This window comes from Mesoplodon densirostris, chromosome 1 (genome assembly GCF_025265405.1).
Source record: "Mesoplodon densirostris isolate mMesDen1 chromosome 1, mMesDen1 primary haplotype, whole genome shotgun sequence".
In the NCBI taxonomy this organism is placed as follows: domain Eukaryota; kingdom Metazoa; phylum Chordata; class Mammalia; order Artiodactyla; family Ziphiidae; genus Mesoplodon; species Mesoplodon densirostris.
Window position 1 is genome coordinate 191166435 of NC_082661.1, and position 14722 is coordinate 191181156.

The following is a 14722-nucleotide window of genomic DNA, read 5'->3' on the forward strand; positions in this document are numbered from 1 at the left end:
AAGGCCAAAACTAGAATCAAGAAAATTATGAATGGGAAAGCTCACTGTATGTAAAGCAAACATAAAGGTAGGAAATCATCCACACACAAATATGATATCAAAACCAGCAATCGTGAGGACAGTACAAATGCAGGATAGCGGAAATGCATTTCAAATTAAAAGACCAGCAACTTAAAACAATCTTGCACATATATAGACTGCTGTATCAAAACCTCATGGGAACCACAAACCAAAAATCTACAGTAGATACACACACACAAAAGAAAAGCAATCCAAACACAACAGATATCAAAGATAGATATCAAATCACAAGAGAACAAAAGAGGAAGGGAAGAAAAAAGATCTTCAGAAACAAATCCAAAACAATTAACAAAATGGCAATAAGAACATACATGTTGATAATTACCTTAAATGTAAATGGATTTGATGCTCCAACCAAAAGACACAGACTGGAACGAAATAATGCCATTTGCAGCAACATGGGTGGACCTAGAGATTATCGTACTAAGTGAAGTAAGTCAGACAGAGAAAGACAAATATCATATGATATCACTCATATGTGGAATCTAATTTTTAAAAAATGAGACAAATGAACTTATTTACAGAACAGAAACAGACTGACAGATATTGAAAACAAACTTATGGTGACCAAAGGGGAAAAGTGGGGGGAAGGGATAAATCAGGAACTTGGGATTAACATATACACAGTACTATATATAAAATAGATAAGCAACAAGGACCTACTGGTATAGCACTGGGAAATCTACTCAATATTCTGTGATAAACTATATGAGAAAATAATCTAAAAAAATGAATATACATATAACTGAAATACTTTGCTGTATACCTGAAACTAACACACCACTGTAAATCCACTATACTCCAATAAAATTAAAACGAAAAAACAAACAAAACCCAACAGGGTCTGCAGAGGAAAGACTGAATGGGCTAGACTCTGAACCTGATGGCTGTTCAGCTGTGTCAAATTCTTTGACCCGTCTTTACCCATCAAACCCTGCTCGCTTGGTGGCTGCCCTTCCAGCACTGCTGACCCATAACCTTTAATTAAAGCCAGGACTTGGACATTTCAAGGATATTATGAACCCTGCTTAGATCGAAGGAGCCTGAGAAAATTAGTGCACCGAGTTCAGTGGAAACTCAGAGGAAGAGTTCTCCCCACTCTTCACCACTCACCCCATGTGAGGACAGACTTATCCTTACTGGTTTATGCTCATTGCAAATTAAAAATCATCACATCTATTTCTTAAAATGCTAGCTACTGAGAACCATAATGAGGATTTTTAGAATAGAGTTCCTTCCAGAAATGACACAATATTAGTTTCAGAAGAAGTCATATTTATAGGAGTAATGGAAAACATGAAGCTGTTGCCTTCTTTTCTTTCTACTCTTTGTTTTTTTAATTCCTTTTGTAGAAAGTATACTTCTCAAGATGTGAGGTTGAAATGGATCCCAAAACGTTGGAATAAGCAGAAGGCCTTTTCCTGAGGTTGAAGTGATAAGGATGTTGTTGCTTAGTTAACTAGCTCTTGGATTTGGCATAACCTGGTTTTCTATAAGAAAGTACCCTCTGGTAACATTCAGAGTGGCAAGCCTAGGAAATGCAAGCTACGAGGCTTAAAAACTCCTGGGCTGACTTCAGGTAGATGTCAGTCTCTCTCATCGTCTATCTGAAAGACAGGAATGGTGACATTTGACTTGTGGAACCCTGTCCAGCAGGGATATTGGGAGATGTAACAGCAAGTACTATTTATTTTCCCTCCTTCTCTCCATTCCAGTATCCCTGCCATTCTCTTCATAGGAACAGACAGCACAGTGCAAGATCGTCACCCGACCCCACCCCGGGCATTTTCCTGGAGGTATCTAGCAGGTTCTTTTGCAGGCAAATACCATAGCTGCCAGCCAGAATTGTTTTTTAGAAGATGATGAGTTTTCCAGGGGAATATAAGGAAAATTAAATGATATTCTCTCCCACCTGCATTTTTCCGAGCTCAGACTCTTCAGTTAAGGAATAATATATACTGTACATTTTTTTCCACTACTAAAATTGTCTTTTGTATCCACTTTGTCTTAACTGCTTGTAGAAAGCCAAAGATTATAACCCATAATGAGTCGGTGCAGCAGATGGGAATGTTTTAAGCCCCCTTCAGTCTCTGGGATTAGGCGAGTTGAGAAGACAGTAAGATGTCACCGTTAAAGCCAGAACTTGAACATTTCAAGGACACTGGGAACCTTACTTAGTTGAAGTACCTCTGGTAGTCCAGCTCCAAGATGGGGGCAGATGGTGGAGAAATAAATATTTTCCTCATCATTGTGATTATTGTATTCTCTGGTGCTCATGTTGAAGAAACAGTACACAAAGTTGTCAGTACCCTTCAGTTGGTTATTCAAAAATATTTTTTGCCCTTTTTTTCTTCCTTCCTTTAAAATGAAGATTTACTCTAACGTAGAAATTGTGACCCTTTGTTTTCTTCCAACTGAATTCACACAGCTTGGGTTTATGTATACACACATACACACACACACACACACACACACACATACATATACACATATATACATACATATAAATTTTGAGCTGGAACCTTGTTAGTGGTAAAGAAGTAGGTTTTAACCAAAAAAAGATGATGTTCTTTTTCCATATGGCTACCTCAGGCGAAGAGAAAAATGACTAAAGAGCCATGGAGTCTAATTTCTCTTGCAACAAAGTAAGAGTAGACACTTCATATAAATGAAGTCAAAGTTGAAACCATTAAGACCTTTACTTCATTCCTTCAGTTATACTGGGTATTTGTGTAATCCTGTTTCATAGTATGGAAATTTGTAAGTAAGGTGGCAGATTACATAGCCCTGCTCACTGGAGACGGTGGGTGCAGGACAGAACAAGGGACTGAATTCTGAATAAAGGTCTCATGAATATTTACAATGGTTGTACAAGGGTGGCCCCGAAGTCAGGCTGCCTGGAGTTCTCGGCAGCCCCACCCGCCAGTGTAGGTGTCTTAGCCTCATGTCACCTCCCTAAGTCAAAGTTTCCTCAGCTAGCGCACTGTGCAACTAAAGTAGTATCTACTACAAGACAGTTGGGAAGACCAGGTGAGATAATCCGTGGACTTGCTCGCAGTGTTTGGCTCATGGTCATTCCTCCACGAATGGTATCTGTGATTAATACTCAACTCAGCTCTGTGATCTTAGGCCATTCCCTAATTCCTTTGACTCCCGGCTGCTCCACTTGTTAAGAATATTTACCCTGCCTGCCTTCGGTATTGTTGTGAGGATCAAATGAGAACACATATTGAAAAGACTTTTCAAAATGAGTAGTTAACACACCAGTTGGGAAGAGAGCGCTGTACACAGCACCACGCAACTGGAAAACATTCCGAGGCAATGTGTCATCACGCATTGGCCTGTGAGGAATGAACAGGTTCAGAGAAGGCAGCTGTAGACATTCAGGGAAAGGAAGGAAGGCTGTGGCCTTATGTTGGGGGCAGTCCACGCAGAGTGGAGGGGGGCCTCCAGCTGAGCCTCGAAGACAAGACAGGAAGGATGCAGCTGGGAGAAGTGGATCCTGCCCTCACTGACCACTCAGCTGGCTAAATTTTGCTGTGCGTCTCCTCTCTCGTTCCAGGTGGAGTTGATTGGAAGCCTCACCCACAAGCTTGAGACCCTCCAGGAAGCCAAGGGGAGCCTGCTGATGGACATCAAGCTCAATAACGCCCTGGGGGAAGAGGTGGAGGCCTGGATCAGTGAGCTCTGCAAGCCCAATGAGATCGACAAGTACAAGATGTTCATCGGGGACTTGGATAAGGTGGTGAACCTGCTGCTCTCCCTCTCGGGACGCCTGGCCCGCGTGGAGAACGTCCTCAGCGGCCTTGGTGAAGACGCCAGCAACGAGGAAAGGGTAGGCCGCCTAACAATTCCACTCAACAATTTTCCTGCCTGAGCCCATGTACCCAGAGAAGTATGATTAGACAGGAGCCTTTCTAGAGATGATCACCATCTCTCCGGGGCAGGGAGAGACTCCAACGTACAGGGAACAGAGGAGAAGGATCTTCCACGCCAAGATGTCATGCTGACCCCTCAGCCTCAGGGATACTTAGGAAAGTTAAAAATGTGGGTGCCAGAGTTTCTTTCCTTCCTTTTTATCCCAGAAAAAGGAAAGGTAAAAGTATGATGGGGGTTGACATTAAAAAAAAGGGAGAGGGACGACAAAACTGTTTGGGATGAGGAGAGGGCACAGGAACGTGAGCTCAGGCTCTCGGGAATCTGCAGGCGAGGGGCCATGGGCACTTGGTGAAGATGCGCCTGCTGTGTCCATGACAGCGCTTACTGGAATAACTGGTAGTGGCAGTTATTCTGGTTACCAATGTAACCAGTGTAGAAGCAGCAATTGTATTTAGTATGCTGCAGCACAGCGATAAACTCAGAGCCATGAGAGCACCTCTCATGCAGTGTGGTGTGGTCAGGAGGGACTTCACACAAGTGCCGCTTGAATGGAGTCTAGGGGACTTTCTTAATTCCAGGTGGGCGAAGAGGGAAAGGGCTTTACCATTTAGGAGGAATGTCATGGACAAAGTCCAGACAGACCGTGGCGTGTTTAAGAATTGATTTACATGTGGTTGGTATGTCTAGAGCAGAGTGCTTCCTTGATTTACTTGTTTTTAAGGGAGACCAACAAGGGATAATGAAGCCACTGTCCCCCCAGGGCTAGCATCAGTGGGGAAGCCATCACTACCTCTGGACCTGGAGCAGCATGAGGAAGGGGCCCTTATCAGAACTCTGGCTATAGCTGACCTGCAGCACTGAGGCCTGGGTGAAAGGTTGTAGCCACCACCCCCTGGCAAGGAGGGAGCCAGGGATAAAGGCCTCAATTTCTTCTCCCTCGCAGCTTCCAGCCTCCTGCCCATGACTGCCACTGGGCAAAACCAGCAGCCAGCAGGGTGCAGCTTTCCTAGACATAGAGCAGGGCAGAGGAGAGTGGACCTGAAGGGGTAAACAGTATCCAGTGCAGAAAATAATCACAAAGACCTACAGGTAGTACTTTAGACTTTAGCCTGTAGGCCTGGAGAGCCATGAACTAATTTCATGACATAATCAGCCTGGGGAGGGGTGAGAATGATGTTACAGTTGGTAGGCTTATTGTAATGGTCTAGCAAGATGGGTTTAGGCTGTTAATTTGGGCCATTGTCATGGAGATAGAGAATAGGGAGTGACTTAGAGAATGAGTTTGAATTAGCAGGGCGTGTTAGATGAGGGGAAGGACAGAACAGAAGGTAATTCCAAGTTTCCTGTTCAGTCGCTTGGGTGGATGCCACAGGTATCTGAGATAAGCAATCCTAGAGCAATTCTTACGGGAAGATAAGTTGAATTCAATTCTGGAACAACTCAGCAACAACTCAGCACTTAAATGCACGTACACACTCTCAAGTACAGATAAGTGCTTGCTCACCTGCAAGATACATCTGTATTCGTTTTTATAATTATTAGTCTTTGTTAAATAAAAGTGTAAATAGGAATAAGGAAAGGAAGAATAAATGGTTCAATAAATGCCAGATTCAGGATTATAGTTACCAATGAGGGGAGGCGGGGGAAGACGGAGATCGGGAGAACTATATATAACGCTTCAACTGAATATTTTGTTTTTAAACTGAAGCAAATATGAAAAATGTTCAAGCTAAGATCTGGCACTGTTAATGATGGGTACACAGATATTATACCATTCTCTATACAATACTGATGTTTAAAATATTTCATAATTTTTTAAAGGTGAGGAAGAGGGTCTCACTTTTTAACTTACTTCCCTACAGTATTTTGAAACATGTCTTCATTGCAAATTCAGTCCCAAAGGGTTTCTTTTTTAGGTGTGTTTTTCTGATTAGGAGAAGGAAGCCTATGAAAATGGAGATATTTGTAAGATTAACCTATTAACTTTGCACTTTTCCTGTAGGCATTATTAGGTAAGATCTGACAAGCCAGTTCATGGGGAGTTTAGGGCAGAGACACATGAGCCCTTCATAACCCTACATAAGCTAATCTGTGTTGAGATATATATTTAAATATTCTTATTTCTTGATTAATTTCCACTTTAAAGTTTCTCAGTCACTTTAGCCTGAAGAGTCTGGTTAAATGTAAAATTAAAAAAAAATGTTAATGACATTTTATGTCACCATGTTGAGTAAAAGGCCATATTAAAGACTTCTATAAAGTCTAAAGATAATACACTATCTTACCATTGGGTCTGTATAAGAAAGTCTCAGGGGCTTCCCTGGTGGCGCAGTGGTTGAGAGTCCACCTGCCGATGCAGGAGACACGGGTTCGTGCCCCGGTCCGGGAAGATCCCACATGCCGCGGAGCGGCTGGGCCCGTGAGCCATGGCCGCTGAGCCTGCGCGTCCGGAGCCTGTGCTCCGCAACAGGAGAGGCCACAACAGTGAGAGGCCCGCGTACCGCAAAAAAACACAAAAAAACAAAAAAAAACCTCTCAGAATATGAAATTGCCATCATTGTCAAATAGAATTTCTCTCATGTTAGATTCAGAGGCCTGAAAAATGGAAACTGATTTTTTTCGGAGATGGTAAATATGATGTTCCCATTGTTGATTATGGATTGGGGCAGAGGTTCTCAAACTTTAACTGCAAAGAATCACCCGAAAGGCTCCTTCAACCACAGACCCCTGAGCCCCACACCTCCAGAGCTTTTGATTCAGTAGGTGGAAGGGGGCCTGAAATTTTGCATTTCTAACAAATTCCCGGGAGATGCTGCTGGTGCCCACTTTGAGAACCACTATAAAATGGAAATACTTGTAAACACTCAAGGTACCTTGATGACTGGCTTTTTTTCCCTTCAATTTTTTAACTGTGGTAAACTATATATAAAATTTGCCATCGTAACCATTTTTAGCTGTACAGTTCAGTAGTATTAACTATATTAACATTGTTGTGCAACAGATCTCCAGAACTTTCTCATCTTGCAAAACTGAACCTCTATACCCACTGAAACAACTCCCCCTCCTTTCTCCCCTCCCCCAGGGCCTAGCAACCACCATTCTACTGCTTGTCTCTATGACTGTAGACTATTCTAAGGACCTCATATAAATGGAATCCTGATTGTTCTTCTAAGTCTAGAAGCCTTAAAGTAAAGCCATTACCCCAGCCAATTTTAACATAATCTCTCAAATTACAGCTGCCACATGACTTTATAAGTTAGAGAACCATATATCTGCAACATAAAGGTAATGAACTGATTTTCAAACAACTGAGTCTCCTTACTTTAGAGCGACAATCAAAATAGAAACTTAGACACTGCACCGTCCTGAAAAAGGTCTCTCTGTGGGCAGTTCGGTTCTTTTCCCCGTTCCGCTGGCCCTTTGCTGATCTGCTTGTTTTGCCCCGGCAGAGCTCTCTCAACGAGAAGAGGAAGGTCCTGGCTGCGCAGCACGAGGACGCCCGGGAGCTCAAGGAGAACGTGGACCGGAGGCAGCGCGTAGTACTGGACATCCTGGCCCATTACCTTTCCAACGAGCAACTCCAGGATTACCAGCATTTTGTGAAAATGAAGTCGACACTCCTCATCGAGCAGCGGGAGCTGGACGACAAGATCAAGCTGGGCCAGGAGCAGGTCAAGTGTCTGCTGGAGAGCCTTCCCTCGGATTTCGTGCCCAAGGCAGGGGCCCTGGCTCTGCCCCCAGGCCTCGCCGGTGACGTGACTGCTGTGGGAGGGTGGACTGTCAGTAGTATTTTTCCAACAGTAACCTCTCCACTTTAACCTCTTCTCCAGGACCCAACGAAAAAAGACCACCCCTTCTCTCAACACTATTTAATCTGAAAAATGTTTCAGTACAAGCCAGCCTTTAAACTCTATGGGTTATGGGGGTTTTTCTGGATAACAGGAAAAAATTCCATCCAGGAAAAAGCCTGTCTTTTCCTTCTCGCCCTTCATGATTGATCTTCTGAGAGCTTGAATGCTGCTGGGAACTTACCCCTTTGTATTGTTACTTCGTAGTAGAAAGAAAATTAATGAAACTGTGTGAACTGATCGGAGGGTGTCTGATTGTTTAGTTTTCCACAGGCTTGAGGCAACATGGATAAGTGCGTGTCAACCTCAGGAATGTACCCACGGTGGCCTTCCCTGCTTGTGGGCAGTGTATCCTAAGGACAGGTATGCGTACTTAAGGGTCTGCAACATAAAGCCTTAAAGAGAAACACACACAGGAGAAAACTGTCAAACCTTGAACGTTGTTATTTATATTTTTAAAAATGAAAAAGATCATTGTTTGTGTGCTAACCCCTTAACTTGATTCTGTTTTGTGGTGGACGTAGACGGTTACATTTGAGCTTTGTATTTTGTGAGAACCTAAATGAAACGAAGAATTCCAAAGACAGTCACACTGAGTGTGGAGACTTTTTTCTTAGACTCTCAACAGTGAGTAGACATTCGGTGCTTGTTTTTTTTTTTTTTTTTTTTGCGGTATGCGGGCCTCTCACTGTTGTGGCCTCCCCCGTTGCGGAGCACAGGCTCCGGACGCGCAGGCTCAGCGGCCATGGCTCACGGGCCCAGCCGCTCCGCGGCATGTGGGATCTTCCCGGACCGGGGCACGAACCCGTATCCCCTGCATCGGCAGGCGGACTCTCAACCACTTGCGCCACCAGGGAGGCTGGCGGTGCTTGTTTTAAACTGAGTGTGGGGGAGCCCCGGCTGCCACCGCTGCCGGTCCTCATCACTGTGCTCCTGCAGCAGTTGGGAGCGCGCGCGCCGTCCCAGGAAGAAGGCTTTATGCAGCATGGCAATCGTTTCCTTTCGTAATGCTTCCTATCATTATCACTGGGGTGGAGAGAAAGCTACATTTTACTAACAGCTCTCCAACCTGTTGACAAGGAGGCTGGAACCCAAGTCAATTCAAAACTGAATTCATGCTGTCCTCCTATACGAGATTTGAGCTAAACACAACTTATTTGGTGAGATATATTAGCAGGCTGTTTTAATGATGCTTTTCAGAAAAGTCTCTTTGCCTAAAATGTCAAACTTACCAACTACATTTTCACTGAAAACTCCCTCCTTAACCTCTGAAGACTGATTTTGCACTATTCTGCTTCAATAATAACATCTGAGAGGGTACTCAAGAGCCCACGCTGTAAGTTTATTAAAATATATAGACTGGAAGATGGAAGGAGATGATGGGCCAGCGACCAGGCTATGTTGTCAGCTGCCGGAGATGGCGACAACCCAATACTTTAAGCAGGTGGTGCATCCCAGGCTGTGCTTTAGTTCTGTTGTTGTTTTTACATGTGTTGAATCCTCGGGGGTGGGGGGGTGGCCACCTGTGCTGATCTGGGCTACAAGTACTATAGCAGCCAGTCCTAGAGAACTGGGAGAGTAAAATTCCTTAGGAGGGTATCAAATGCTTGTTTTTCTTAGTACATTTTAATTAATGAAAATTTTCTGGTTAAGAACTTCAAAAACATAGTTTTGATCCCCAATACAGATGTATTTTGATGAACTTAGACGAACTTAGAATCAATAGGCCACCCACAGATTTCTCCTAAAATGGAGAAAAGCCATTGCTTCATTCTTTGGAGGTTTCACACTGTCAGACTGCATTATCAGACTGCACCTTGGTTTCCCAGGAATGTTTTCAAAAGCTTCTCTCTTACATCTAGAGGTTCCATCTCCCAGGGAATCAGTAGAACCGGGGACAGCATTCAATAGCCACACTGCATGGTCATTTTGAAGTAAAGAAAAACAGTACCCCCAACTGACTTTTCATCAGACTTAGGCCAACACAGGAGCCTGAGATCAACTCCAGTCGGTGTGTCTTGCTGATACTAAGTGGTTTCCCCGAGGTCAGAGCAAGTTGAAGCTAGCCAGCAAATGTCTGCAGCAGTTCTTAGTGAAGTTCCTCAGGGGATTCTGGGGCTCCCAATTCCCAACACTCTTCTAAATTATCCTTAAGGATTTGACTGGGAACGTTTTACACATTCAGTCTTTTTCATCACTTTTCTAGTTTATACATGTCAAAGTAAGTGACCCCCCCCCCCCGCCAGAGAAGAGCAGGTGATACTGTGAGGCACCACAACCACCTGAAAGCTGTGATGCTCTGAGGATAGTTATCCCTTCTTTTGCTCCACTGAAATGTTGTTCTGTTATGTGAGATGAGTGAGGAACCGAGTATGACTGTGAAATCTAATTCTCAGGCGGATGTGATATTTATAACAGGACTTGACCTGTGTGCTCTGATGAGAAGAAATCACTAACCTAATTTTCATTGTTAACTTTAACTAGATAATAAGCCTATTTATCCCTTTCCTATTCTGCATTCTTTCCCTACTATTAAAAAAAATATTTAAAAAATCATCCGCAGTAGAAGCCACCTTTTCCCTCCGAATAGCATCCTCAGCCAAAATCATGGGCACAGCAAACCATGAGCAAGTTGTTGGTCAGGATTTCAGGACACACATTACATCATCAGGAATGTTTGTTCAGTCAATAATTGTCCCTGTGGATATGATCCTTTCATACATACCATGTCCTGTGAGAAGTCAGGTGGGAGTGGGATGGCCTTGCTGCTGATACTCAAGAAACCTTCAAAGTTCCAAGAAAGGACAATGTCCTATGACATAACTAGGAGGCTTCCAACTTCCTGGGCCCCTGGAGAAGTTCCTGGGCTTGTTGCTACATGTTGTCTGACTCAGCCTTTTCTCATGCTGTTTTGCTTCTTGCGGTGGCTGCTTGACCCCAAAGAATGCAGGGAGGGTCCATAATCAAAGTGTCTTGAGTTTCTCCCAGAGGCACTGTCGAAACCAAACATTGTTTTCCTTTGCTCCAGGGGATCATTTTATGATGATGAAAACCATCAACTGGCTTTCAGACTTGAAGATTAGCAAGTTTGGGTCAGCTCCCAAGAGTCTGTTGAAATGAGAAAGTGAGGGCTTAACTGAGGTTCTTTGGGGGTATAAAGCAGAAACCAGGGACTTCCCCTGGCGGTCCAGTGGTTAAGACTCCGTGCTTCTGCTGCAGGGGGCACGCATTCGATCCCTGGTCAGGGAACTAAGATCTGACATGCTGCAGGGCATGGCAAAAAAAAAAAAAAAAAAAAAGATATTAAAGCAGAAACCAGCCTGGGAAATCCCAGTTTTCCTATTACTCCATTGTTAATATCTGATCCAAAGTCACTTCTGAGTTTGATAGATCACAGTCATTCCTAATATGAGTTCTACCATGAAGTTTGTATTTTATTCAAGCATCTTTTATTAAGATATTGGGCTTTTTTTCTGGATAACTTGAAAAATGTTGGCTTTTTTTTCTTATATGATTCCAAATTTTTCTCTTTGGTTTAATTTTCTATGATATTGGCTTTATTCTGTTACGTTGGAATTATTTTTCCTTTCTTAGAACAAAATGAGTTTTATTCACCTTACTGCTGGGAGGAAAAGGAAGAACTTTAGCGAGAAATAACTTCTCCATCTCCAGCAAGACGTGGCCAGGTGAATGTGAAGGGGCCTTTCTACACAGAAATAGATTATTGGGGCCAAGGTATTCATTGCTGCCTGAACTCTCTGGGATGAAGTATGGAATAAAATGATAAAGGCCATTTTCGTATCAGGGACACATGAACAGTGTTCTAGTTTATTCTTATTTCTAAATGAAACCTTACTTTTCTTAAGGGAGCTCATTCAGACACTAACTCAATCATGGTTTCTCAAAGTACAGTCAAGGTAGCATTTGCATCAGAGTAACAGGTACTTGTTATAAAAAGGCCAGTTGCTGGGACACAAACAAGTAGGCTGGGAATCTGCATCTTAACAAATTCCCCAGTTTATTCTGATGTACTCTAACATCCAAGAGCCTCTTACCCCTGTCGTTTGTACAGTTTTTATCGTTAGGATCACAATTAGACTGGCATGAATGTATATCATAATAATCCCAGAAATTCAAAGCCCTGTCACATTTACTCTCATTAACTACATTTTTATGAGTTAATACTGTCCCCACGATTAAATCATCCCCAAGGTTGTGATATGGGTTCCCCCCCCCCCGCCGCCCCCCCCCACTCTCTCCTAGATCTGTTTTAAATTTAAACAAACAAAGTACATATTCAGGCTAAGTGCACTAATTATTTCTCCCCCAAGGGAATCAGCTTATCAAACAATGTCAGTAATCTGAAGTGCTGCCATGATATCTGTACTCACCTGAAATCACGACTGACCTTTTCAGTGGGGACCGTACTCAGATTTCTGTGGCTTCCTCACTAGTCTCGTGCTACCTGTGGGTTAGAATTTCTCTTGGCTTGGACCTGACAGTCTAGGTAACGAAACAAAAATGTGTTCCTTACCTTTGAGAAGTGAAAGGAGCCATCAACCGATTTTAAAAGCCTAAAATCAACATTAGGCAGGAAAAAAGTTGTGGAGAAACTGGTTCCCTTAGTCCTGCCTCATTCTATAAATTCCTCTCAAATCTTCTGTAAGTGGAAAAGCAGCTGCATTTCTTGCTAAGACATCAGTATTGCTATTGCTTTACACAGTGGAAGTTTAGTATGAGAAATTATTGTATTCTGATAAAGTATCTATAGAATATAAGGAAATTCTGTATGATACCCTTGAGCTAAGGAAGTGTACCCAAGAAAAGATAAACTTGGAAAGGGCCCCCCTCACCAAGGCTGGGGTTCAGACCTTCTTGGAGAACTCGGTCCACTGACAGCAGAGAAGTTTGTTCTTTGCCCAGGCCAGAAGCCGGTCTGCAGTCCCTGGGCAAGCAGGAGGCAACCCACAGCATAGACGTGCACAGGTAGTGGAGGCCTGCAGAGGGGCTGGCTGCTCAGTGAAAACCCTCTGAGTCAGGTTATCTGCTAGGGGCCTGAGGGAAGAGGGTATTGGCAGAATGCCTTTGGGGCACGGATGCAAGCAGGAATCCTTCAAGGTGTGTCGTTTCAAGTCCACAGAGCTGGGAGAAGGTTATCCCTGCTGAGGCTGCAAGGTCACTGAGGTGACCCGTGGTTGGGGCAGAACTCCATCAGATATCCTCACACCATGCCACTCCTGCACCAGGCAGCAGCCCAAACAGCAGCGTAGTCCTTTCCTTCCCTCCTGCCCTCCAGCGCCCTCAACTGAGAAAGCTTAATGGCATGCTCACTGGGAAGGAGATGAAAGTGACTGTCCACTGTCACAGAGCATATACTGAAGGGTGAATGTGGAGCTAAGAGGCAATAAATTGGTAACTGGCACAGATTTATTCTTCTAGATTATTACCCTAGCATTAACTTCTGGTATCATATAGAAGTTTGTAGTTGTTGATTCTGTAAGAACTGTTTCTCTGATAATAAAGAAAAAAACATATGGACAATTTCTATCTCTTGAAAGAGAAGGTGTCAAAAGGAAAGCAGTTTCTCATTTGTTCTCTTTAAATGTGCTTCACACACTCATATTCCTCAAAGTACCTAAAGCAATAGATTTAGAATGAGGCCTATTTAAGAGCACGTGTAAGCTCTGAACCTGTGGACCTTTGTCTGGCTCTGCCTCTGTACCCCTCTGTGAGTCTCTCTGGCTCTTGATGTGTCTCCACATGCATACCTCTCTGTCTCTGTGTGTTTTTGTCTACCTCACTCTAGGGTTGTCATCTTTCTTTTCCTTCATTTCCCAAATAATTCCAGTTATATTTTTTCTTTTTTGGGGGGGTGGGTAGGGGTGACTTAGAAAGGATAATGGGAATAAGTAAAGAGCTAGAAGGGAAGATGACCTGAGTGTGAAGTCAAGAAAGAGTTCTTTTTTGTTTTTTTTTTTCCAATTTAGGGAAATGTTTTCACCTCCTTCAAGCTCATTCAAAAAAGAGAGAGGTAAAGGAAGACTTTGCAAACTGTGCAATGTGTATAAATATGTATAAGAGTGAATGAGAGCTATTTCCCTTCTCTAATTAGAACAGAGTATAGGAATTGGCTTTATTTTTCAGTAATAGGAATTGAGGGGATAAGAAGGAACAACCCAACAAAGAGGACTCATAGGCACTGGACTGAGAACTTAAGAACACTAATCTTCCTTCCTGACAATTAAAAGAAAAAAAATAGAATATAGATCTACCTGGTATGAAATGATTTGGAAGCAGATTTGTTAAAAGGCAGGAAGATAGTCTTCATCCCTTTCAGGGCTAGGGTTCTGTGCAGGTAGGTGGGCAGAAAGTGAATTGCAGCTTAGGATATAAACAGACATTTTTCCAAGTTTACTCAGAAAGTTTAATAATGAGTTTAATAATAAACTCAGTTTAAGAACACATCACTAGATGTGTTTTGATATTATTATTTAATAATCTGAGGAAACTTCCCCCAAATCAAGGAATAAATACTTTAATCCATGTTTGAAACCCTGAATAGACATGTATTCTTTACAGTGAGAATGCAAATCCTTTTCCTCCTCCATTTTTTCCTGACCTTTTCTACAAATCTTACTGAAGACTTCTTGGTTTTGAACAATAAATTTTGAAGGTGATATAACAGGGTTGAAGAGCAAATTGTAATAAGGCCTTCTTGCAAATATCAGTTAAAAGCTAACGAAGGAATAATGTGCTTAGGAATAAGTAACTAAGGAAATAATTTCAAGTTGTGGTTAAATAATGTGCCTCCACAGGTAGATAAGAGAAAAGCATCTTCGGGAAGTACAGCAGGAAATGTGCATGGTCATCATTACTCTGGGAACTTCAATATGTGCATTGGCATGGCTAATTGA

The 14722-nt window shown here is 42.8% G+C and overlaps 1 protein-coding gene across 1 annotated transcript in view; it reads left to right on the top strand.

The window, feature by feature from the left end:
• The window catches only part of SHROOM3 (shroom family member 3), a 323304-nt gene extending 315526 nt beyond the window's left edge, over window positions 1-7778 (top strand). Inside the window, exons 10-11 of the mRNA XM_060093020.1 lie at window positions 3644-3916; window positions 7410-7778. Of these exons, the coding sequence (XP_059949003.1) occupies window positions 3644-3916; window positions 7410-7778 (642 nt within the window). The remainder of the gene's footprint in view (window positions 1-3643; window positions 3917-7409) is intronic.
• Window positions 7779-14722: the final 6944 nt, after the last annotated feature.